Source organism: Poecilia reticulata, linkage group LG15 (genome assembly GCF_000633615.1).
Source record: "Poecilia reticulata strain Guanapo linkage group LG15, Guppy_female_1.0+MT, whole genome shotgun sequence".
Taxonomy (NCBI): domain Eukaryota; kingdom Metazoa; phylum Chordata; class Actinopteri; order Cyprinodontiformes; family Poeciliidae; genus Poecilia; species Poecilia reticulata.
This window is the reverse complement of record NC_024345.1, coordinates 11915898-11940895: the sequence shown is the minus strand read 5'-3', so window position 1 is coordinate 11940895 and position 24998 is coordinate 11915898. Positions and strand designations below refer to the sequence as shown.

The window sequence follows — 24998 nt, the reverse complement described above, 5'->3', positions numbered from 1 at the left end:
TTGTAATTTTAATTAGTTTTATTGCCTATAGTTTCTATAATTTGGTGAAAATGTCACTCAGAAGCCTTTGTACAGAGAAAGATCTATATATATGACATGTTCTCACCTCCAAAACAAGTTCACTAATCATTTTTCACCACTCAACATATGCTCTTCTGTCATCCTCCATTCCTCAAATATTTGCATGGTTTTTGTGTGTTAAGCTTTGCTGACCAACCCCATGTTGAAAAAAAAAAAAAAAACGGTCTCTTTGTTTCAACTGTTTTGTCATTTTTACATTTGTGGAAGCACTGGGAACTGACATGTTTATCATTCAAACTTGTTTTAAGTCATGTTAAATAAAAATGTTATGTTGAATTGTCATTATTTTAGTAGCCATTGCATCTTTTATTGGCTTTATGATTGTGTGCGGCTGTGTATATTATTGTCAAACAGGTTGCACTTTACACCAATTTGATTCCCTTAATAGTGTTCATATAGCAGAGTAAAAATGTAGCATGTACATTTTTTTTACTGAGGTTTTAAAAAGACCAAAAGAAATGGCTTCTTAATTGTCGATGAAACTCAAAACTGATTTTGAAGTCAAAAGTGACATTTTATTGCAAGTTAAAATAGACACAGGTCTCATTTGGTAAAGTGCAACTTCTTATTCAACAAATTGAAAATTAATAACGTAAATCTTTTTGTGAGTAATATACACTTGTGGGGTCCTCTGGCATTGAATATATGACATTTGAAAAGATCCACATTTTATTCTAAAAAGACACTGTTGCTTAGAGGCACACACTGCAGATTAGCACATGAAAAGTCAATAGAATTGTAATTTTATATTTTTATCATTTCATCTTGTAATCTGTATCATATGTCAAGCATTCTTATTCCTGCTCCATTCTGTATCATGTATAGTTTTCCATTGAATCATCATTACTTGGCATAGGAACGTTTCTCATATTGATTGTGTAAAATTTAGACTTTGTTGCTGTGTTCAATCCCTTTTTTGACTGACTCAAATTTCTCTTTCTGGTTTTTGTTGTTTTTGTTCCATTATTTTATGTTAATTTTGTGTTAAATTTCTTATTGCTTTTCATTTAATTTTTTTATTTATTTTTTATTTAAATTATTGTTGAAGAAACAACTGATCGAAGCCCGCCGAGAACACAGCCTTCTGGCTACCCTCACAAACCTGTCTTTTCAACAAGATCTTATCAGGCGTGGTCGCCTGTTCCTGTCACCGGCCCTATCCAAGCCAAGTCTGGGTTTGGCTCCCTCTCCAGCTCGTCATCAAACACGCCTTCTGCCTCTCCCTTAAAGTCTGTCTGGTCCATCAACTCTGCCTCTCCCATTAAGACCAACATCCCTGGATCACCTGCCTCCTCTGTCAAGTCAGTTAGTGACACGGCCTCTCCCATCCGATCCTACAGATCCATTTCGTCTCCGATAAAAACTGTAATCCACCAATCCCAGTACCCTGTCCAGGTTACCCCCAGCCCCCTGGCTTCACCTGGTAAAAGTGCTTCAGACCCTTTGTCCATGAAAGGATTAGCAGCATTGACTTCTAGGACCCCTATAGCGTCGACTGGAGGAGGAAGCCCTTATCTTGAGAGAACGTCAATGGGCCTGACCCCACCAACCTCTCCCAAATCTTCTCTCAGCATGTTCAGTTCTCCCCTTCCATATAAAACTATTTTGGGAAGTTCAACTGGTACAACTCCATCCTCCTCACCTATAAAAACAGTCCCTGGTCTTACATCTATGCGCTCCCTTGCTATGGATTCCACTGCTCCTGTAAGAAACTTATTCTCCTCCCTTTCATCGCCTCTTAAATCCAGCAACTCTCCGAGTGCTGCCGTTCTGATTAACGGAACTGTGTCACCTGCACAGTACCGCTCTTCATCACCAACATCTCATCTCGCCAGCAGCCTGCAAGAAAGAATACAAGCAACCACCAATGCCGCTACAACCAGTGTTAATGCGGCTTTTGATGAAGTTGAAAAGACATTCAATTCTTGCTCTGCAGGCTACGGCACCCTCAAGTCTTTGTCTTCATCTGCCTCCTCCTCGTACCAGTCCATTAGGTCATCGGCTTCTGGTTCCCTCTATCCCTCCCTAAGATCCCCTCCCAATGTCACCACTGCTGTAACTTCAAGTACAATGACTGTTCCAGTGTACTCTGTGACTAATGTGGTCCCAGAGTCCCAGTTGAAAAAGAGATCTGAGGTGCCCCCCTCAGTTGCTGTCCTTCTGTCACCGAGAAAAAGTATTCCGTCTGACATGAATGTTCAGTCCTCCTTTGTCAGAACTCTGTCCCCTGTCAAAGTACCCCTGTATTCGCCTGGCATCAAATCCAATGCAGCCTCACCATTATCATCAAGCCAAGAAATTCTGAAGGACGTCGCTGAAATGAAAGAGGACTTGATTAGAATGTCAGCCATTTTACAGACAGAATCAAACTCTACAGCCAGCAAAGGGTTTCAGTCCGATTCTCCTAAAGAGGTTAAGATAGAGGACGAGGAGCCATATCGGATTGTGGAGAAAGTAAAGCAGGACTTGGTAAAAGTAAGTGAAATCCTGACTAAAGATTCCAGAAAGGACGGTAGAATTTCTCCTGCCAGAGGTTCATTGGATGACATACATTTCTCAAAAGTCCAAGTTGAACAGCCACCAAGCAACTGGAGTTACCCACCAAGATATGAGACAGTAGTTTCTCAAGCAAGATCAAAACCCATATCTGACAGAGATTTCAATCTATCCAAAGTGGTTGACTACCTAGCCAATGATAATAGCTCTTTTTCCAAAATGCATGACACAAAACAGAAAGCCGATGAAGGAAAAAGAGAAGCAGAGGGTAAGGAGAAGCAGAAACGAGTCCTCAAACCAACTACAGCAGTTCAGGAGCATAAGCTCAAAATGCCTCCTACAACCATGCGATCTTCCCCATCAGAAAAAGAATTAAGTAAAGTGACTGATGCACTTTTTAGTGGAGACACTGTGCTGGAATCCCCTGATGATATATTTCACGAGCAGGATAAAAGTCCTCTCTCAGACAGTGGGTTTGAAACCAGGAGTGAGAGGACGCCATCAGCTCCTCAAAGTGCAGAAGGCACAGGTCCCAAGACTCCTTTTCAGGATATCCCAGTTCCACCAGTAATCACAGAGACTAGAACTGAAGTTGTGCATGTCATCAGAAGCTACGAGCCAGAGGATGACAAACAGCTTGCAATGGAAGATGTAGATTCTGTTAGAAACATTGATTCAGATTTCAAAAAGCACCAGACTCCCTCTCTGTCAACTCCAGATCAGAATAAATGCCATTCAGTAAAATGTAGCCCTGATGAAGACCCAATGGGGAAGGGAATGAGGCTAAAAGAGGAAACTCACATCACGACCACCACTAGGATGGTGTACCACAAACCACCTGGCAAAGAAACATCGTCCGAGAGATGTGAGGAAACTATGTCGGTGCATGATATCATGAAGGCTTTTCAGTCAGGAAAGGACCCCTCCAGAGAGCTAGCTGGACTGTTTGAACACAAGTCTGGCAATGAGGAGGTTTCACAAAGATTTCTTGAGGACATCAACTCCAAACCCAAGGTTGAAAGAATAATTGAGGTTCACATAGAGAAGGGTAGCAAAGCAGAACCAACAGAAGTAATAATCAGAGAAACAAAAAACCATGCAGAGAAGGACATGTATTATTACCCAGGGAGTAGACAAGATGACGAGGAACCTGAGGAGTCACTTCCAGTGTACCTTGAGTCCCCTAGAGTGAACACACCTCTGTCACAGGAGGAAGACAGTCGTCCTAGTTCTGCTCAGCTAGTGGCAGATGACTCCTATAAAACATTAAAGTTACTTAGCCAGCAATCTGTAGAGTTTCATGAAGACGAATCATCAGAGCTTAGAGGAGAATCATACAACTTTGCGGAAAAAATGCTATTGTCTGAGAAATTTGATCAATCTCATTCAGACACTGAGGAGTATCTCAGAGATAGATCTCGATACCACTCACCTGACAGAAGCACCCCCAGTAAGGCGAGGTCACCTGGGCCAAGGACAGAGTATGTATTTAGGTCATCAAGAAATGTCTTTGACAAATCAGGACGAATGGCTAATGTTGATGATAACTTTGACAAACTGACACTTTTGCAGTATTCCTCAGAGCCTGGTAGCCCAAAACAGTCTGTTTGGATGCGTGTGCCAGATGAAACGCAGATTAAGGAGAGAGATCAGTCTGAATACGAGGACAGAGTAGATAGGACTGTTAAAGAAGCAGAGGAGAAGCTTAGCGAAGTATCTCAGTTTTTTCGGGATAAAACAGAGCAGCTTAATGATGAGCTGTCATCTCCAGAGAAGAAATCTCGCAGACCAGATTTTAGGGAATCCCGATCTGGGCCCAGTTCAACCCAAAGTAGCCCAGAGAGGTCACCGTATAGGAGTGGGGGTAGTGGGGAGGAGTGGAACAGAGAAAGGTTAAGAGACAGATTTGGCCCTAGTGATAGAAAATGTTCCAGTCTACCCAGTAGTCCTGAAAGAAGAGTATTGCTCCAGTTAAGTGACAATGACCCGAGAAAGCAAGGAGATGGAAAACTACAGGGAAGTCCTGGTGATAGTCCAAAATCTTTTCAAATGTCTTCCTCCAAAGTTAGTGCAGTCAGGCTAAAATTTGAACAAGAGGCTCAGAGGCAAGATAGGGGAAGTTCAGGGAGTCAAAATCAAAACCCTCCAATAAGAAAGCTCCAGGAAACTAGACTACCTGTGTATCAGATGTTTTCTGGCTCTAGATCTCAAAAAGCACCTGACAGTCCAGCAAACCAAAGAAAATGCAAAGAGACTGAGTCAAATAAGTCATCACCCAAGCATGAGACCAGTGGCAAAGATCAGGAAGAGAATAAGTCTTTGAAAACATGGGAGAGACAGGGCTATGGGCAGTGTAAACCTCAGTCCCCAAAACTTTCCAATTATTCAGCTCATGATTCCACAAAAGATTGCAGTAGTGATTCCCAAAGACAAGAAACAACAAAGAAAATAATCTATACAGAATTTGTTGTCAGAGAAAGTCCAAGTACCAATGATGGTCTAAAAAAAAACTCGGAATCGCAAATTCCTGTAAGAAAATCGTCTAATTTTTCAGAAAACCCCAAATCCACCTCTTTAAAATTAGAAGAACCAAGTGAAAGACCTGGGCCTCATACCCCTACTTTAGGTAGAAATCGGTTACACAGTAGCTCTGAATCCAATAGGTCTACTCGTGGATCATCCTTAGGGAAATCCACAGTCTCCTCAGAGAGTAGCCAGTCAAATGTAGTATGTAATGGCGTTGATGATGATGATGATCAAGTGCAGTACTTGGATCAAGCAACTCCTGTAGTTGTGACTGAGGGCTTCAAAGATATTAAACCCTTGCCAGTGTATGTCAGCATCCAAGTAGGAAAGCAGTATGAGAAAGAAACAAGTTCAGGGCAGCTGGGGACATACAAAAAGATTGTGAGTCAAGAGAGCAGGACAGTGCATGAAACGAGAGGTGCAGTTTACAGTGTCAAGCAAAAACAGTCTCCTTCTCCTCAAGGAAGTCCAGAAGATGACACTTTAGAACAGGTAACTTTCATGGACAGCTCTGGGAAAAGCCCTGTAACCCCTGAGGCCCCAAGCTCAGAAGAGCTGAGCCTGACATCCCGAACACCAGACTCTGTGATAGGTTTTATGACCAGCATGCCAAGCACTATCCCAGAGGAATCTGAGGAGGAAGATGGAAAGACCTTCATCTATAAAGAGCCATTAAAAGCAAAACCCAAACCAGCCTCTCCAGAGAATCACAGTAAAAAGCAGGAAGGAGAAAGAGGGAAGTCAAAGGAGAAAAGAGTCGCTTATATAGAGTTTCCGCCCCCTCCTCCATTAGAGGCCGAGCAGTGCAGTGCTGAGAAAAGGTCTGGATGTACTTCCTCTGAAACGGAGACAGAGATGATTGAGGTAAATCTTCAAGAAGAGCATGATAGACACCTTTTAGCCGAGCCTATCATTCGAGTCCAGCCTCCTTCTCCTATTCCCCCGGGGGCTGATAACAGTGACTCTAGTGATGATGAGTCTGTCTTCCATCCCGTTCCTGTCAAAAAGTACACCTTCAAAATGAAAGAAGAAAGCGAGAAGCGTCAAAAACCCAAAAAGTCAGAGAAAAATGGAGCTAAAGAATCTGGGGTTAATGGTGGAAAGGGAGAGGATGCTGAATTGGAACAAAATGGAAATGATCAGTCCATCACTGACTGCTCAATAGCAACAACTGCTGAGTTCTCCCATGACACAGATGCTACTGAGATTGACTCTTTAGATGGATATGATCTTCAGGATGAAGATGATGGACTAAGTGAAGACCCTAAAACATCAAGTTTGTCCAATGATGGGAAAGCTATTGACCGTTCATTTAATCAGTCCAAGCTTGAAGTGATAGAAGAGGAGAAATGTGAGGAAGGAAGTGACAATGGAAAGACTAAAAGTGGCACATCTGGTGCGAAAGCTAGTGGAGAAAAAAAAGACTATACCCTTGAAGGAAGACACCCGGATAGGAAGGGCTTTGGGGAGAACTATTTTGGATACCAAATCCAAGATGAGCTGAATTCAACCTTTAAAACTGTTGCTACCAAAGGTTTGGACTTTGACCCTTGGTCAACAAAAGGGGTTGATAATGAAGGGCTTTTTGAGTCCAAAGCAAAAGAAGAGGACCCCAAACCTTACAGTTTGTCGGCTGAAGAAAAATCACAGGCTACAACACCTGACACAACCCCTGCTCGAACACCAACTGATGAGAGCACACCGACTAGTGAGCCTAACCCCTTCCCTTTCCATGAAGGGAAGATGTTTGAGATGACACGCAGTGGTGCTATTGACATGAGCAAGCGGGACTTTGTTGAAGAGAGGCTTCAGTTTTTCCAGATTGGTGAGCATTCCTCTGACCCTATAACAGGGGAAAAGGGGAGAGGGGGAAAGATCCTGGGGGTACCTTCCTCTCAGTCGAAAACTGGGGAGAGGTCCACAGTAGATGGAAAGATGACAGTTGTAGACACTACCTTAGACAGCAGCAGCACTAGACCAACAACACCAGCAACAACTGCAGCGAAATACAACCCTGCACAGCCTGGCAGTGACATAGGTTGTGCCATTACTGATATTCCTGCCTGTGAAGCCATAGCTGAGACTGCCTCTTCATGCACAATCACGGCCTCTAAGGTTGATTCCAAATTACGAACTCCTATTAAAATGGGCATAGCTGCCTCTATAACTGTGAAAAAAGACTCAGGGGATCTCACAAACTGCAAAGCTGAGTTGTCAGAAGGTCAGGTGGTGCCAGAATACATTAGTATAGAGGGTCAGTCTTCAGAGAAACAGTCTAGCAGTCATTCTGAGCTTAGAAAAGAAAAAAAAGACTACCCATCTGAAAACTGCAACAACAATAATAACCTGGAATCCTCCAGTGTCCAGGCCAACTATATTCAGTGTGGCAGTTTAGTGTTTAATTTGCAGTCCTCCTCTGAGCCCACCTTACAGAAAGCTAGCAGGATAGAAACTCTGTGCTGTAAAGATAAGAACGAGAGAGTAGAAGTGCCCAGCGGCAGTCAGGCTCAAGAGCAGAAGACCGAAACGGTTAAGGAGAGTGAGGCAAAGCAGCCCAGGTCGAGGCTTCCAGTCAAAGCATCAGGCTGGTCATTTCACACACAAGGAACTGCCATTGGGAAGCAGAAACCCAAACAAGCAGTAGCAGGTGAGGTCAGGAAAAGAGGAGAACCAGTGATTGCCAAAGTAGAGCCTAGGTCAAGGATACCAGTCAAAGACGTTAAAAAGAGTAGTCCTGCTGCTACAGCTAGCTTACCTGTCTCAGTTCGTATTACCTCACACCCAGTAAAGACACTGAATACAGGGAGAGCAGTCATACAACTGCCCACAAGGCAACCGCAGAAGGACAGGCATCAATTCAGCAGTGTCACCAGTGAGGGAGCATCTAGACAGAACAGACAGGATAACCCTAGTGAACTTTGTAAGCGCACCATTGAATACTTTAAAGACATTAGCGGGGAGACGCTAAAGTTGGTGGACCGCCTGTCAGACGAGGAGAAAAAGACGCAAACAGAACAGTCGGAGGAAGACAGCACCTCCCGAAGCACCTCTCTGTCGGACGCCTCCCAGCCTTCCCAGCCCTCCCAGCCCTCCCGCTCATCCAGGTCTGGTAGAGGTTCGAGGGCTGAGGCCGGGGCCGCGTCCGTAAGGGCAAAGGTGGCGACGACGGACAGGGGTTCCGGCAGTGAGAGGAGCAGGAGGAGTAGGCGGACTGGTGGGAAGGAGGGCAGTCAGGGACTCACAGGGTCTCGAACGCCTCCCATCGCGGAGATCAAGCCTAGTTTGTAAAACTTTCACACTATGTTTAAAATACATCTATATATTTAAATTTTTTCACTTTTAGTTGCATGACATTTTTGTGATCATTTATGGATTGACTGGAATGCCTGTGGCGTGTTTACATATCCTCGTCAAAGCAGTAGCTGTCATTTAAATTCCTTTTTTTTTGTCATTAATGTACTGTGCTGTCAGTGTTACAAATTTTTCTGTCCTCCCCTCCCCTCTTTCAATATTGTTAAGCATAAACCCGTGGGGCTAAGCATGCCAGTAAAAGTGTCAGATCACTGGCACAACCAGCCCCATGTTTGACAAACTCCCTGGTCTATCTGTCTATTTGTCTGTGCAGGGTGGTTACTGACTTATTGTGGTAGTTTGTTGTAGAACTTCTAACACAATTGTCGTCGAGACTAACAAGTGTTTACAAAAATAAATAAATAAATAAAAAGTGTCTATGCATGGTCACATTTTTTAGATTATAGATTTGTAGACCTATAAGCCTTTCATTATATTTTTTGTGTAGTTGTCATGACAGTTACTGCCTGCTTAGAGCATACATACCACAAACAGTCACAGAGCACCACTTACCTTATTGACACATCTAAGTCATAATGTCTAGTAGAAAATATCTTTTTCTTGCCATCTTGAGCTTGAATGTGTTGATGTGATAAATATGGCTGGTAAATTTGGCAAACACTTGGCTTTAGTCAAGTAGTTTGAACACATTTTTTAAAACTTTCTAAATTTTGGAAACCTCATAGTAACAGACCTATGCATGAAAAAAAAGCAAGTGGCCAGAAAAGGAAATTCTGTCATGTTTTTCTCTCACATTAGTGAAAGCTCAGAAAGAATATGAATTATTGTAATGTATTGTTATTCTTTTATCATCGTCAGGTCCCCAAAGTCCTTGTGAGCGAACAGACTTGCGCATGGCTATCGTTGCAGATCACCTGGGGCTCAGCTGGACAGGTGAGAAACTTGCTGTAAACATTTTTTTTTAAATTTGAAAATCACTTAATGTGCATTTATATTACTAGTTTAACTTAAAAAGTGAAACTCTTTCACTGTGCAGATTCATTATGTAAACACATATATGAAGCATTTGTTTCTGCTGTTTAAATATTTGGAATAGCTAATGAAAACTCCAATTTCTGTTTCTTGGGAGTTTGTAATATTACATTAAAAAAAATCTTATCAACAATGTAGTCCATTTTTTTATGCTTAGCTCGGGTAAGATATTTTTAATATTGTCCGGGAGTGGCTTCCCATTAGGGATGCCACAGCTGTAGCTTATGTCCTGTTTACAGCAGTGTGTACAGCCAGCTTCTTTATCACTGACCTCTCCTGGCCTATCGTCTTTGTGGAAACAGTTATTGACTGTCTGCTAGACAACTGTCGACTCAGTAGTCATTTTGTTGTGATGTTGTTGGTAATAACATAACATAAATTTATTAAAAATACTTTTTAATTGGTCATATGTAACAATCAGATTTTCAGAGAAGCTGCATTTTGAACCATAGTCAGCTATGTTAACATATATTATTAGTTAACACGTATCACTCTGTGTGTAATGCATCTTTACATAAAATTAGGTTATCCTTTTCTATCCACTGAAATAAATGAACTTTCCCATAATAATTTAATTTGGTCAGTTACATTCACACCTCCTCTGCTTAGTTTCCCTAAAGAAATTCCTCTTTCCTTTGTTTCACAAACTGTGATTTTTGCTGCCATCTTCAGGTTATCTGAAGATGACAACTGCATTATTTTAATTCAATGCACGTTTTAGCTAAATCGCAATGTCTACAATATACTCAGTTATTGGTTGACCTCGAGGCATGTTACTTGGTGGTGATTTTAAAATTTATGTGGCTTTTCTAGCGTCTACACTACTTAAACACACCTAATAAGTAATATAAGCCTAGCAGGAAGTTAGTACTCTTATGTTGCTTTGACAAATGGAGGTATGCAAAATGTGGAAGAGGCAAAAAAAGCCTGTAAAACAAATATTTTATCCATTTTAAATTTTTTTTATTTTCACAACTAATGTCAGAGTCTCATTCTCTAATCACAGAGCTGGCTCGAGAGATGAACTTCACAGTGGACGAGATCAACCACATCAGACTTGAGAACCCTAACTCTCTGACAGCACAGAGCTTCATGCTACTTAAGAAATGGGTCAGTCGTGAAGGGAAAAATGCCACAAGTAAGTCTATTTTTAAACATAAAAACATTACTTTCTTCTACAGACAGGACCGGAAACTGACTTATCATTTTCACAATTGCTTGAATTTAAGATTAACCCTCAACAGAAATATTCTCACAAGCTTTTGTTATCTATTTCCCTGCTGTTCTCCTTTCTATCTCATTTTGTATCTGCTCTGAAATGTAGTATTCAGATTATACTTTAACTGATAACATACAAATTTCTAAGTGGTTTACTTTTGCTGACGTTTATTTTTCATGAATATATTATGATTTTTAAGTCATTAAAAAAAAGAGTTGTGGTTTCTTTTCTCTTTTTTTTTTTTTCTCCACAGCGGATGCCTTATCTGAAGTGCTGACCAAAGTCAATCGGATGGATATTGTGACTTTGCTGGAGGGCCCAATATTCGACTATGGTAACATTTCAGGCACGAGATGTTTTGCCGATGATAACGCTGTTTTCCGGGATCAGGCTGATGGTAAAGTTTAGCTCTACTAGCTGACCTCTTACCTCTCCCTGCTACCTTTTCTTTTGTACAAAATGCAAATATCTCAAGTAGATATTATTACACTAAGATTTGTACTTTGGACAACTGGGTCCTGCTGTTTTCCAAACGCTTTGTTGATTTCTGCAATTCCACAGCACATTTGCCATTGAAATAATTATAATAAACAAAGCTTAACATTATCTTTTACTTTTAAAAAATTATATTTATACTTTTTTTAATGACTCTTTGACTTATTCTAGGATGTTTGTTTATTTAAATTAAGATATTCTTGTTCACCTCAATAAGGATCAACAAGATGAATCCAGTTGTCCCAAATAATAATTTTTACTGATAGAACCCTTTTACAAATGCATGCTTACTCTAAACTGCTTTAGATGTTGCTGATTTTTGTCCAAGTAGAAATTAACTTTATAGAGTCTGCCTTTCTCCCTCTATTGTGCCTTGTAGAAGTATTCATTTCTGTTAAACTTATAATTTTGTCACATTACAACCACAATGATATGTATTAGGATTTATTGTGATAGATCGACGTTAATTGTGCCTAATTATGAAGTGAAAGGGGAATATACATGATTTGCAATTCTTTTAAAATAAAAAATCTTAAGTGTGCTGAGCATTTGAATTCAGTCTTGACTCTCTCGAACAAAATTCAGTGCAGCCACTTGCCTTCAGGAGCATAAATGAAGTAACAGAGTAACTACAGAAATGTATGGCTTATGTCAAAGAATCTACTGTTGGGTCATCAACTCCATAGATCCAGTTCATGCAGGAAAGTGGCAAAAAAGAAAGCCAATACTGATAGAAAACCAAAAATGTGGAAGACTGTGCTCTGGTCGAACAGGACCAAAACTGTCGGTGGCAGCATCATGCCTTATGGATACATTTCATCAGCACGCACAAAAAAGCTGGCCAAAGTTTATGTGAGGATGGATAAATGGCAATCCTCAGAGAAAATGGTTCGAAGGGGCAAAAGACTCAAGACTTGGGCCGAGCTTGCGTGTGTGTGTGTGTGTGTATTAGAATGGCTTAGTTGCAGATTAGACCTAAATCCAACTGAGCACCGGTGGCAAGATTTGCAGATGCTCTCTATCTCAGAAGAATAAGGGGTAAAAACTATTCATGGAATGCTGGTTAAGACATAACTTCAACATACTCATAGCTGTAATCTCAGCCAACACTTTAATTTGCTAAAAGTGTTGAAAACCATGTATTGCTGGCCTTTCACTTCACAACTAGGAGCAACATTTATTTGGCAAATCAAAGAAAACGTGTGGAGGTTTGTGTTCGCAACATGCCAACATGTGGAAAAGTTAAAGGGGTGTGAATACTACTACAAGGCACAGTTTTTAGTTTTTCTCCTAGTCATCCTCCAGTTCCTCTGAGCCTTCTTTGGATAGATGAGAGAAATTCTTCCTCCTTGAAACCAGACTGCCTCTTCCTGCATTCCCTTCACCTCCCCGCAGTACTACGAGTCGCTGATAACGGCACAAAACTGCTCTTAACTATTTAAGAGTCATCCACATGTGCTTGCTCCTGAATACATCATGCATCTTTTCTGTTGCACAATCATTATTTCACAGCACTTTGTTCTTCCCACCCCCTCTTTCTTCAATTCCCCTTTTGTTTTGCCCTGTATGTCCTCTGCTATTTTATTTCTTCGTAGTGTGTGTCATTATCCCCTTAACTCCTAGAGGCACTGAAACAGCTTACATCCTGCAGACACCGAGTCCGTATTTCCCTACACCGACGCCAACTCCTCCACCCACTCCCCTCACACCTTCTGCGGCAGCTACCTTCCGTCCTTTATCACCACGCCGCTCTCCGAGTTATGAGTCGTCCATTTCGCTCAAAGACTTGGCGCCTCCTACACCGTTGGAGCTACCACAGTCTAACTGCCCCCACTCTCATTCCTTGCGTCCCGTTCCTCAGTGGCCCTCTTCTGATCCATGCGAATTTTCCTTCTTGCCCCAAGTTTCCTCTCCAATTCCCCTGATCACCTCACCTTTACCTTTGTCGCCTGCAGCTTTCTCCCCATCATTCTTTTCAGTCTTATCCCTCCCAACTTCTCCCACATCAGTCCCAGCCTCCCCCACACCTAACACATCCTGCCCTGTCGCTTTTCAAGCAAACACAGCCTCCCTCACGTTATCCGAATTGTCTTCTGACTTGTCCTCTCAAACCACATCTTCCTTAAAACCAGACCCCAGTCCTACAACCCCTACCTCCATATTTTCTTCTCATGACACCAACCTATCTCAGCCCATTACCACCCTAGCACCCTCTGCCAGTGACTCTGCAAGCAAAGAGTCATTAGTTGCCCAACCGTATTCCTCGTCCCGGCCTGCCTCCCCTCTCTCCGTATGCACCCTTCCTCCGATTTCCCCCTCCGGGTCCCGTTGCCCCAGCCCTGCCCCTTCTTCTCCTCCTTTGCGCTCCCTCTCTCCTTGTCCTGTTTGCCAGTGCAAATGCATGACCTCAGTCAACCCGCCACCCGCTCAAACCCACTCAGATCCTTCTAAGATGGAACTTTTTATTTAGCTCGCTCTGGGTTGATCCCCCTTTCCCTCTGTCCAACCTTTCCTTCCTCTCATCTCTCATCTGTGTCATATGAGCATGTAACACAACACCCTGGCAAATAATGTGATCTTACACTTACCACTACCCACGCTATGATTCATGTAACCTCAGGGTGCAGCTTTATCATCTTATCTCTCTGAAACTGTAACAGTATGAAAATCAGAGACTGTACCACTCTGTATTTGTGATAATTTTCTAAGATAGAAATATTTTTTTTCTGCTTCTATTGAGCAAATCCATGGTTCTCAAACTCTAGCACAAGAATCACTTGTGAGAAATGACCTGCTTTCATAGATGCTTATTGCAAATTCTGATATTAACTTTGCAGAATTAGATTTGTCTTATATGTCGAAGCAAGGAATGACGTTACACCTGAGTTGAGAGCATTCTGGTTGTGACTTCTCATTTCAATGTTGGATTGCTTTGTTGACTTGTTCAGTACTTTTGTCAGCTTCTGTTGTTTCCAAAGTGCTCTATCACATGGAATTTAGGTTTTTTTTACTATCATCAGTAATATAATCTGATACCAATGCATTGCACTCTATCATATGTGTTCAGTTTACTCATTGATATTTCACAGCACCATGTTAAACCATCAGAAGTGGTTTAACATGGGGAAACATCCATGTTTCACTACATTCTACATGTGCGGCAGCTATATGAGATACAAAACCTCTTAGTGAGGCTCGACATTCCCAGAGAGAATAATGACGTAAGAGGCACTGTTTTTTTTTTTCTTTTTCTCACTGGGAACTCAGAACATCAGATTTTCCAGAACAAAGGGAACGTTCCAATTTTTGCAGGGTGAAAATGAACATGCTAACGTAAGCAACGGAGTGAACCGAGAACAAGTGCCTGTTCAATACGTATGCTGCGTTATTTTTACCTCTATCATTGGAACTCGGCTCTGGGAACTGCACTGAATCCCAATTAACACTATTTCTGTTCCTAGTTTAGAATCTAGTGAATTCTGCTGATTAGTAACCTGATCACTTAGCAAATCATGTTGCATATCAGTAGGGGTTTTCTCATTTAAATGCTAAGTGACCTTGCTAACAGCTCTTTGAAATATATGCTAATAAGCTTGCATTTCTCTGCATTACATTCTTTCAAACACTTATCTCTTGGCAAATAAGTTAGAAGACAAATAGGGTTTGGTAATACATAAGTGAAGTGACCAGGCTATCAATTATTAGCAATAGAAGCTAATGATAACGAATTTATCTGCATTTTGTTGTTTCAGTCACTTTAGAAACATGTTATCCTAAAGGGAAAAAAATAAAAATACCATCAAAAATCCCAGAAAAAAAAAAATGTTTTGTTTTTCTACTGCAGCTATCACTATTATGAATGGCTGTCATATTCTATTCAGACATTGGACATTGGAATGTGGTGGGGTGAAAAATTTCCTATGGGAATTAAAATTTCTATGGACCTCTGTACATTTTTCCAAAGTCAAACGTGGAAGTTCAAACTTCTAACTATAATTAAAGATGCATGTGCATAGATTCACAATTAACTATACAAATATGTATTATTGAACCACATCCCTTAACTATTTGGACAGTCCCATTGTGCCAGTTATTCTAAGACAGAAAAAGCTGATCAAAGTCCTGTTATGACACCGTTTTAAATTGTCAATCCTGCTGATGGTACTTAAAACAACTTGGTATTTAATGAGGTGGTACTTGTTATGAAAAGTTTGAGAACCAATGGAGTAAATACTTTACACACACATACTTTGCAAGAAAAAGTTTATAAAATAACATTCGTGATGCTTTAAATGATAACATTTACACTTTTATTACTGAAAGCATTTCTTTTTACATTGATTTGCCATTCTGTGATTTTATACCATATTACACCTCGGCTAGTGTTTGGTTGGATTCTTGCTTTGCTCTTGAGTCTGTATGTCATTGTCCACATCACATGGTTTTTGGATTGGGTTTTGTGTTTTTGTCTGTGTGTGCTTGTGTCGTGTTCTGTTGTGGCATGCTTCTGTCGGTGTCTGTACATTTGTCACCCTGTCGCCTACAGATTATCAGAGCATTCTAGCCGAGCTGCAGTCCCCTGCCACTCTGCAGCCCAGCCCCCACTTCCTGGAGCCTGAACTCCCTGCCACCCCCAACCCTTCCCTCGCCCAGCATCAGCATCTTCATTACCCCGAACCAGACAACTCTTGCAATCACCCTCAGTTCGCGGATTGGAGTCCAGTTGTTGATCCTTGTAGTAAAGAACCAGACAGCCCGCCTAAGAGTCCCCCCAGGCCCTGTGAGCTTGCCCTGCCTGCCCCAACCTTTGATCTTCCCGACCCGATTCCTCCTAAGGTCAGAAAGCCCCACATTGCTTTGAACGACCAGCTTCTTTTGAGTGAAGAGGAGGACAGACCTTTTCAAGAAATGGAGCCCACCCTCAAGCCCAGATCCCAGTCCTTTCCGACAATGTGCGAATTGGACATCGACATGGCGTTCTCTACTTCTTCTCCTTCGCTGTCATCCATGTCATCGATAACCCCGTCGTCCCCTGATAGATCATGTATAGGTACGCGGTTGGGAAACGCCTCAGATGGGGCACAAGAGGATATAGGTCAGACAGGCGGTCAAGTGGAAGTGAAAGAAGAAATCGAGAAAGTGGTTGAGATTGTTTCGACGCAGTTGGTAGAGAGGAACGGATTAGTAGAGAAGTTGGTCACGCAGGAATTGATTAAAAATGTGGAAAGAAAGTGTGAGATGGTTGCAAAAGACAGGTCTCAGCTGGTAGAGGAAGGGATCATTTTGCTGGAACCGAAGAGGTCCGCAGAGCAGGATAAAGATAATGTCAATGAGCAACACGATGAGGTTCGAGATGGCAGTAGAACAGCAGCACGTGAGGAAGAGAAGGCTGAAGATGAACTCAATGTCTTAATGCAGCATGTTAGTCTACCAGATAAAGTAGTCAAAGAGGCTGTTGGTCAATCGCTGGATGTTGGGGAAAGAGTACAAGTGAAGGAAAAAGTGGAAGATCCTGAGTCAGAACTGCAGTCTAAAGATGGACAAGACATCTGTGACACATTAGAAGGGGCAACAGAACGCCAGACTTTGTCTGACCTTTCCCCTCAAGCTTGGGTTAAAGTGCTTGAGCAACTGCAGCCCTATGAGTCTGGATCCAATGAGAAAGAAGAGAAGCAGAGAGGCAGAGAAATTCCAGAGGAGGCATTAGGATCTCTGTTGGAGGAGGTGAATAAAGAAGGCTCAGAGGAGAAGGAGAAGGAGGAGGAGGAGGAGGACGACGAAAAGGTGACTCAATCCAGGAATCAGGAGAGACTTGAAGAGGTTGAACATGCAGAAAAAAACATATGTTCACTTTCAGGATGGCACAGCGACTCATCCAGTGTGAATGTTGAGCCGCCGACTCCGGGCCGCAGTGTCAGCTCAGACTTGCTCGACAAGCAGGAAAGGTACAAGTGTAACACAACAGAATGGCACTTTAAGTACGACTTAAAAGGGGGGGAAAAAAAAAACACTGACTTTTTTAAATGAAAATTAGTTTTTTATTTTTTTTACCCGACAGTCAGGAAAACTCTAGTGAGTCCATCACCTCCTCATCTAGAGCTGAATCAGGGAGGTCCAGACCTAACGGTGATAACTCGAAACACTCACCTCAGGACGCCTCATCAGACTCATCTAACGGCAGAAAAGACGGGACGCCAGTGTCGGAGAAAAAAGTGCAGGTGATGTTACAGTAAATAATATTTGTTTTGGGAATTGTGCAAAAGGATTGTAATGGAAAAAAAAAATCTTCACCTGATGTAAGTTGGTTGCGGCTTACAGCTAATGAAAATTAGGTTTCTATAATAAATAAAATACAACATAAAACCAGCAAAATGTGATTTTCATCCATAGATGTTATAGTTTAGGATTGTTATGGGCTACACAAATGCCCGACTTGTCAGATGTCCATTAGATAATAAGACGGATGGCTGGAAAATAAACAGAAATAAATACTTGAAATATATCACCCTGGGTGTAATGGCACTATTTATGAGTTTGAGAATTACTGAAATAATTCATAACTTGAAATGCTCCTATATACTCTGTTTTCTTGTTCAATACAGAACCCATTAAGAGCTCAGTGAGGAAATCAACAAAATGTTTCAAATGACAAATTTGTGTATGTGTTTTGTAATCTTTTAACCCATTCCTCCACATCAGGTTAGTGTAGATTCTGGTTCAGAGGAAGAACAGACTGTAACCACCAGAATCTACAGGCGGCGTCTCATTATAAAGGTACCCTGAAAGCCTGGAGTCCAGGCTCGGTGGGCTTTGGTTTGGTTTAGTTTATAGTTCTCCGCCTCATTCTGGTGTGTGCTCTGTAGCTTTGGTCTCTATCCCGATAGGTTTTCCTCCATGTTTGTGTGTCTGTGTTTTTAAAGCAGAAACATTAGAGCACATGCGTCATCAGTTGTATTAATGCCACTTTTTGACTGAGGACTAACTCTGGGCATTCTCGTTTTCTGAGGTTTTCTTCTAGCGTGGTGTTGGTGATGGATTATTTCACTTCTTCTTGTAGCAGGAGCTGAAGTAGAATGATTTGCTAACCGCAAACACTTACAGGGAGAAGAAGCAAAAAACATCCCGGGCGAGTCTGTGACAGAGGAGCACTACATGGACCACGATGGTAACCTCATCAGTAGAAAAGTAATGTACAACGTTCATTCGGACGTATCGTTTATCTCTCTAAATCAGGAGGGAGTGCGAACTGTTTTTTGTTTTAGAAGGAAACAGGAAACAGCAGATTATTTATCCCATTGCCTTTCTGCCTTGAGCAGGTGATCAGGAAGGTAATTCGGCGAGTCTCAGCTCCCACTCCAGAAAACCAAGGAGGTGACAGGTGGCACAGTGACCTTCACCACAGTCCCACTCAGCAGGATTATGGGTCAGAGGTTGGCACAAAGATAACCCTTTAATTATTCTTCCTGAAGGGTTAATCTACATGGGTGTATGGATTTCTGAGGTCATAAGCTGGGGGGATCTAACTGCTGATTAAAAGCTTGGCTTAAAGCTGCACTGAGCACAAACAGCTTTTAACACAACTAAGGCACACATTTAATTGACTTTAAATGACTTACATTTTCGTTAGTAAGATCTATTTTTCTTTTTTCTGGTAACAGCCATGTAGAATCACAGGTTTAAAGATGGCGCACAAAATTGACATCATCCAGATATGGCAGTGGCCTCCTATTTTTGAAATTGTGACAAAAAAAAGAGTCCCCTTTTGTCTAAGAATTAAAAATCGTTTTTAAAAAAATGTTCCCAAACTTATTACATTCATCCATTTTCTTTACACCCTTGTCTCTTGGGGGGGTAGGGAGGGTTGCTGGTGCCTATCTCCAGCTAATGTTCCAGGCGAGAGGCGGGGTCACCCTGGACAGGTCACCAGCCTGTCGCAGGGCAACACAGAGACAAACAGGACAAACAACTATGCACACACACTCACACCTAGGGACAATTTGGAGAGGCCAATTAACCTGACAGTCATGTTTTTGGACTGTGGGAGGAAACCGGCGTACCCGGAGAAAACCCACGCATGCACAGGGAGAACATGCAAACTCCATGCAGAAAGACCGGGGCTGGGAATCGAACCCAGAACCTTCATGCTGCAAGCTCTACCAACTGCGCCACTGTGCAGCCCCCAAACTTGTTACAATTACAAGTAAATAAAAAACATTTCTAAAAAAGAAAAAGGTGTTCAGGTCTCTGTTTGTGTGCAGCTTTAAGGTAAACAAGAATCAGTCCTGTTTTATCAGGTTCTTCTTCAGTTCTGCAGGGTCATTCTTGTTAATTGCATTAATATTACTGTCCTCATTATTTCAACTCATGGGGATAAAATGCTTTTATTTGACATGCAGTCTTGCATGCTGTATGTGAATACAACAGAAAATGCGAACCACTTTGCTCCTCGCTGTGTGTGTTTTTGCCGTTTTCTTCTAGCCTAACCAGTTAATAATGATATGAGTGCTGTGACTTTGTTGTTTCTAACCCTGCTCATAATCTGTTATTTTTTTCCTTCCAGGTACGTAGCTGGTGTGGTGTTGGTCATAATCGTTTATTTTCTGTAACACAGCTATAACTAACCCTTTGCTTTGGATGAAAGCACCATAAAACAAAACCATTTAGGTTGAGGCCTTCGTGTGCTGTGGTGTCTGGTGTTTTTCTATCTAGTTCGAAGTTTCACATTGATGTTGAGGTTTGCTTGCTGTTAAAGGGACGGAGACGTTTAAATTAATGAGATTTCTGCGTTTTTGTGTTTTTCAGCCGGGGGATGGAGCGAGGAAATGCAGACGATCAGGGGACAAAAAGCACCTCTCGTAGGGATGGGCTTGGTTTAGCAGGTACATTAAAATACAGTCTACCAATAAATGCTTTTTTTTTTTTTTTTTTTTTACAAATTTATATAATCTCATCTGTTATATATCCAACTTATACCTCTATTATGTAATCCTTTTCCCTTTCATATTCTACTGCAAGTAGTAACAGGAGCCACAAGCTTTGTTTTTAGTGCAAATTGGATATCACGGTTTATGATGGCACTAAAATAGACTAACTTTGCGTTAATATTGTTATCACTGGTTAGGAGGCCTGTTGTGAATAACATCAGATGTCTATTTAATTGAATTTTATTTTCTTTAGCAGAAGTTGAGTCTTTAGCAGCTTCTTGTCAAACAGCAGATTTGCGTAGTCAGTTTCCATCCCAATGAAGCTGTTTGGCAATCAGCCACATACAGAGCAGACCAGCTGAGCTGTTCAATTACAAAAAGTTATCCAAACATTATTTTTAGATGAAGTTATTCGCTTACAGTGCCTTGTAAGCTTTAGTCACTTCACAACCACAAACTTCAACGTATTTAACTAGAATTTTTGGGGGGCTAGAAAAACATAAAGTAGTGCATAATTGTGAAGTGGAAGGAAAATGCTACTCTCCCTTGAGTCTTTTATTTTAGTAAAATAGTTGCAGCTGCAAGTCTTTTGAGGTACGTCTCTATCAGCTTTGCATGTCCAGAAACTGACATTTTTGTCTATCATTCTATGTAAAATAGCTCCATCGGATCGGTAGGAGAAAATCTGTGATCTCCACTTTTCAATTCTTGCCAGCGATTCTCAGTTCGTTTTAAGTCTGGACTTTGACTAGCCTTTCTAAGGTATGCTGAACATCCTGTACTGTAACTGTAGTCACCCAGAGCCACTGTAATGAGGCTTTTAGATTTCAAAAACACATTATTCAAGGGAAAGAGGAGGTAAATTCACCATTTGATTCAGATGCGTGCGTCTGCATTCTGCTCCATCCATCTTCCTTTAAACTCTTTTGTTTGGCTTGTGCCATGCTACAGAAAATTGGATCCATCTAATAACGCATAGAAAATAAACAATTTTGCACATCGAACATGAATATGTAATTTATCATTTTAAGCAGCCTTTGGGAGACTGGAAAAAGAAAGCAAGCTAATTTAACCACTTACAGTACTTGCTCTGTTTCTCTGTGCTCGGTGTAAAAGGCTGACTGGTCTGAGCCTGCTTATCCCCTGGCCACTTTTCTGCCCCGCTAAGTGAGCGTGAATAGGAGCCAGTTACAAAGAAAACAGGGCTTATTGATAGCACACACCTCAGCATTGCATCGCGTTGCTGATACCCCTGCATGCCTGTTTTTGTCCACCAAATCCCCGACTCAGAACAGCCTCGTAGCATCCGAAAAGAGTTTGTTATCCCACCGGCCAGACTGTTAATCCCAGCTGCTGCTCACCCTTATGTTTGCTGGGAGTCATTCCATCTGCGGACACGTCGCTTCAAAACAGAACGGCGCTGCTGTGAAATCAGAAAGAGAGTTTCTATAGTAACAAGGGTCATGGTAGCAACTACGTGTCAAGATTTACCGTTTCATATTTATGTCAAGTGTGCAGCAGAACCCCTCCATGCGCCTTCCAATTAAATATCATGCAGTGCCCTGCTGAAGTTGATCTTTTTCCACATTTTGTCTCATTACAAAAATAAACCATACTAAATTTTTGTAATGGAATTTGTATATTTAATTGCGCGTTTCAGATGGTCACATCAGCTGTAACATTTCACAAAATATTTTGTCTTGCAGGCTTACAGGAACTACGTTAGATGTTACCTGGGATCAAGCGCTCAAACCATTTTTGGAGCTCCATCCATTGTGAGGGATTAAAATAATGGTCCAGTCTGCAAAATTCAAACAAATGATGTTTATCCCGTAAGAGGAGCCACACCTTCTCAGATTTACGCATGAGCATGAAAAACTCACTTTTGGTCACCATGAGGACCAGGAGGCTCCTTTCTCTTTTTTTTTTTTTTTTTGGGACTGCGGTGGACCAGTAGACAGTGATTCTGCTTCCTGTTTTGCGTGAAACAGCCTGTGCCGTGGATACACTGGTGGTGCGAGAACCTTCTCGAGGAGCATCATTTGCTGTGGAAATAATAATAAAAAAGACTGCACAGGCACAACTGTGACCAAAGATGGCACAAATGCTCAAGGAAAGGATAAAGCAGACATGGTACCACAAAAATAACCTACAAAACACTTCTGACCCGACTACAACACTCGCCTTATAGTTTTTTCTTGATTTATTCAGGATGTAAATTCTTTGGGGATGTTTTTTTTTTTGTTTGTTTTTGCTCCCTTTTTAAAACTTAAACTAACAAAAGAGCTTTTTTTCTGTATAGAAAATGACTATGTGTATACTTCTGAAATAAAGGGCGAGTTAGTAATAAGAGTGCACTGAGGAGATGGATCTTTTCAAGTGCTTTCATAATCTACAGAAGCAGTTCCACTTTCAAAGATCTGACTGTAACTTCACAAGTTCTTGTATATTTAATTATTAGAGCAGGTTTAATGTTTGTACACACAAAAAAAGCTGGTTTGATTTTAATAGGGAGAAGGGGTGGGGGAATTTCCAGAAACTTTCTGTTCCCAGTCTGGGAACTGATCTAATCCTGCAAAAAAAAAAAAAAAAAGCAGCCTTTCAGAGTAACTCATATTTTCATGCATGCTGTTCACCTTATTTTAGGTACAATTTTTACAAGTTTGCAAACACTATTTAAGTGACAAACCCTTTATCTCTGTACACCTAAAGCCCTGAAACTTGTCACCAGTTTTATATTTCGGACTGGCAAAGGATGCCATTGACGTGTTTTTAATGCTGGGGGTTGGGATGAAAAAAAACAAACACATATATAGCTTGTTGAGGATGTAATGTCTTGTCTGTCTGTGTTGAAAAACCGAGAGAGGGCCGGCTTCCGCTTTAGAGGACAAGGTGACCTGAATGTAAATGCTTGTAGGCTGGTTCGCTGTAATATTCAACTCGTTCTGTGTGTATTGGCGATAAGGTGTTGGAGTCCCTGTACACTGTTAGACTGTAATCATTTTAGCTGAGTGTCGATTTGGTTTTCTAACAGCTGGTGTGGTGTTAGAAGAAGCATTGGGGCATTTTTTTTTTTTTTTTTTTTTATTATAATTTTTTTGACATATAATCATGGGTGGGTGGGAGGTGAAATATCTCCTTGGTTTAAAACACATTAAGGACACATAAATGATTTGTTTGATTGTAGCTCTACATAGCATAATGTATGACAAAACACTGGATGGATCCAAACAATAATTTAAGCATAAAAATAAATTGTGTTTAACTCTGAAACTGTGTGATCTCTTTAGACTTGAGAGACTGTATATGCAGTGTGAAATAGAAATGTTCTCACTAGCTCACTGAGAGGATTTTTATTTTATATTAGGAGCCATCTTTGTATTGGTTTTCATTAGATACCTATGTAGTTCTAAAGTGTGGTGTTCTACTGATGCGAAGCCTCAGTATGCTGATGTCTATGCTGTGGACATGGATATAAAAAAAAAAAAATACAATGTGACCTGTTTTTTATTTTCCTTTTTTGGGGGGGTGGGGGTTTTTAGAAAAAGGTAGGTATGGTGTAAAATGACATCCCCTTCTACTGCTATGTCAATCAGGGGGTACAGAGGATCCTTTGATATGGTTCAAAATTACATTTTTTTGTCAATTTTGTTTGATAAGTGTTTTCACCTGAGCAGACTTTTTGATGTACAATTCTTACTAACAGAGTGAAGCCATTGAAAATGTTAACTATTCTAGCACTTTGGTTATTCAAGGTCTTTTAGAGGCTATAGCAGCAAATGATGCCACCACAAATGTTTCAGACATCTTTAAAAAAAAATTCAACCTAAAAATGACAACAAAAAAATTAAATAAATAAAAATGCAAAGATTTCGCAATATGGCTGTTTCTCCTCTCTTTTTTTGTGTCCATAAATGGTTTGATATGCAATAACACACTTTCACACCTTTTTTTTAATGTAGTGTAGATGAGTCAGGTTTGTAGGCTGCCTTGCTTTTCAGTTCCACCCACATATTTTCGTTGGCTTTGTGATAGCCTCTCCACAACACTGACATTATTGTCATTAAGCCATTTTGTAACTAATCTGGACTAATCTTCCATTTGGCAAACCCATGCTTTTGCTTCCTCACTTATGTTTTGTGACATTGCTACAGCATTGTCACATAATATTCCTTCCTCCTGAGGCCACATATTTTGGAAACTGAACAGTCCCTCTGGCAAACGAGAACAACAAAGAACGCCTCCATACTTTTTCACTTGGGTTTGTGTTTTTACTCCCTTCTTAGTCTTACAAATATAACTTTCACTAAGGTTAAACACATAGCATGTCTGAAAGTTTTTGTTTATTTTGCTTTAAGACTAATGGCCTCTTCTTCGCTGAGTGACCTTCCAGCCTTTCGTCTGTAAATAAGGACATTTTCTTACTGCATACACATTTCCCACCAAAAGAGATTAATCTCTCTTTGCTTCCTAAATGGCATGATGGCTGGACATTCCCTTACCTTGTGCATAGTTGTACTCATATGTTTATATTGATTTATTTTTTGGGCCATTTTTCACTCATGGTTAGAGATTAGGTGAAGCTGTTCATTGTCAATCAACTGTATTTACTCTTCCTAAATCATAAGAACGGAAAACTTCTCAAAAGTTTGCCTCATGTAAATTTTGATCAAAAGTTTACATACCCTGGCCATTTTGCCCAAATGGGCTTTAAGGCAACCACCCTGACCTATGATCTGTTTGCTTGCAACCAGTTTATAAAAGAAACCCTGTGAGTTTCTGGACTCTTAACAGACCCTTGAGTCTTCTGTTCAGTGCTGCATTGATGTTTTGAGTTTGAAGTCACAGGGAAAGTAAAAGAATTGTAAAATTATCTGTGGGGGGGGGATAACAGAACTGCATAAAACTGAAAA

At 41.0% G+C, this 24998-nt stretch overlaps 1 protein-coding gene across 6 annotated transcripts in view; it reads left to right on the top strand.

Annotated features, from left to right (window-relative positions):
- The window catches only part of LOC103476732 (ankyrin-3), a 93066-nt gene extending 69101 nt beyond the window's left edge, over positions 1-23965 (top strand). For 5 of the 6 annotated variants that reach the window (XM_017308911.1, XM_017308912.1, XM_017308910.1 and 2 more), the window contains 11 exons: positions 1130-6928; positions 9274-9348; positions 10454-10585; positions 10920-11063; positions 15708-17106; positions 17220-17379; positions 17861-17935; positions 18263-18346; positions 18478-18584; positions 19964-20040; positions 21792-23965. In XM_017308911.1, the coding sequence (XP_017164400.1) occupies positions 1130-6928; positions 9274-9348; positions 10454-10585; positions 10920-11063; positions 15708-17106; positions 17220-17379; positions 17861-17935; positions 18263-18346; positions 18478-18584; positions 19964-20040; positions 21792-21811 (8072 nt within the window). In that variant the 3' untranslated portion in view covers positions 21812-23965. Of the gene's footprint in view, positions 1-1129; positions 8384-9273; positions 9349-10453; positions 10586-10919; positions 11064-15707; positions 17107-17219; positions 17380-17860; positions 17936-18262; positions 18347-18477; positions 18585-19963; positions 20041-21791 lie in introns of all 6 variants that reach the window. The other variant, XM_017308906.1, reaches the window with a different exon arrangement.
- The last annotated feature ends 1033 nt before the right edge of the window (positions 23966-24998 follow it).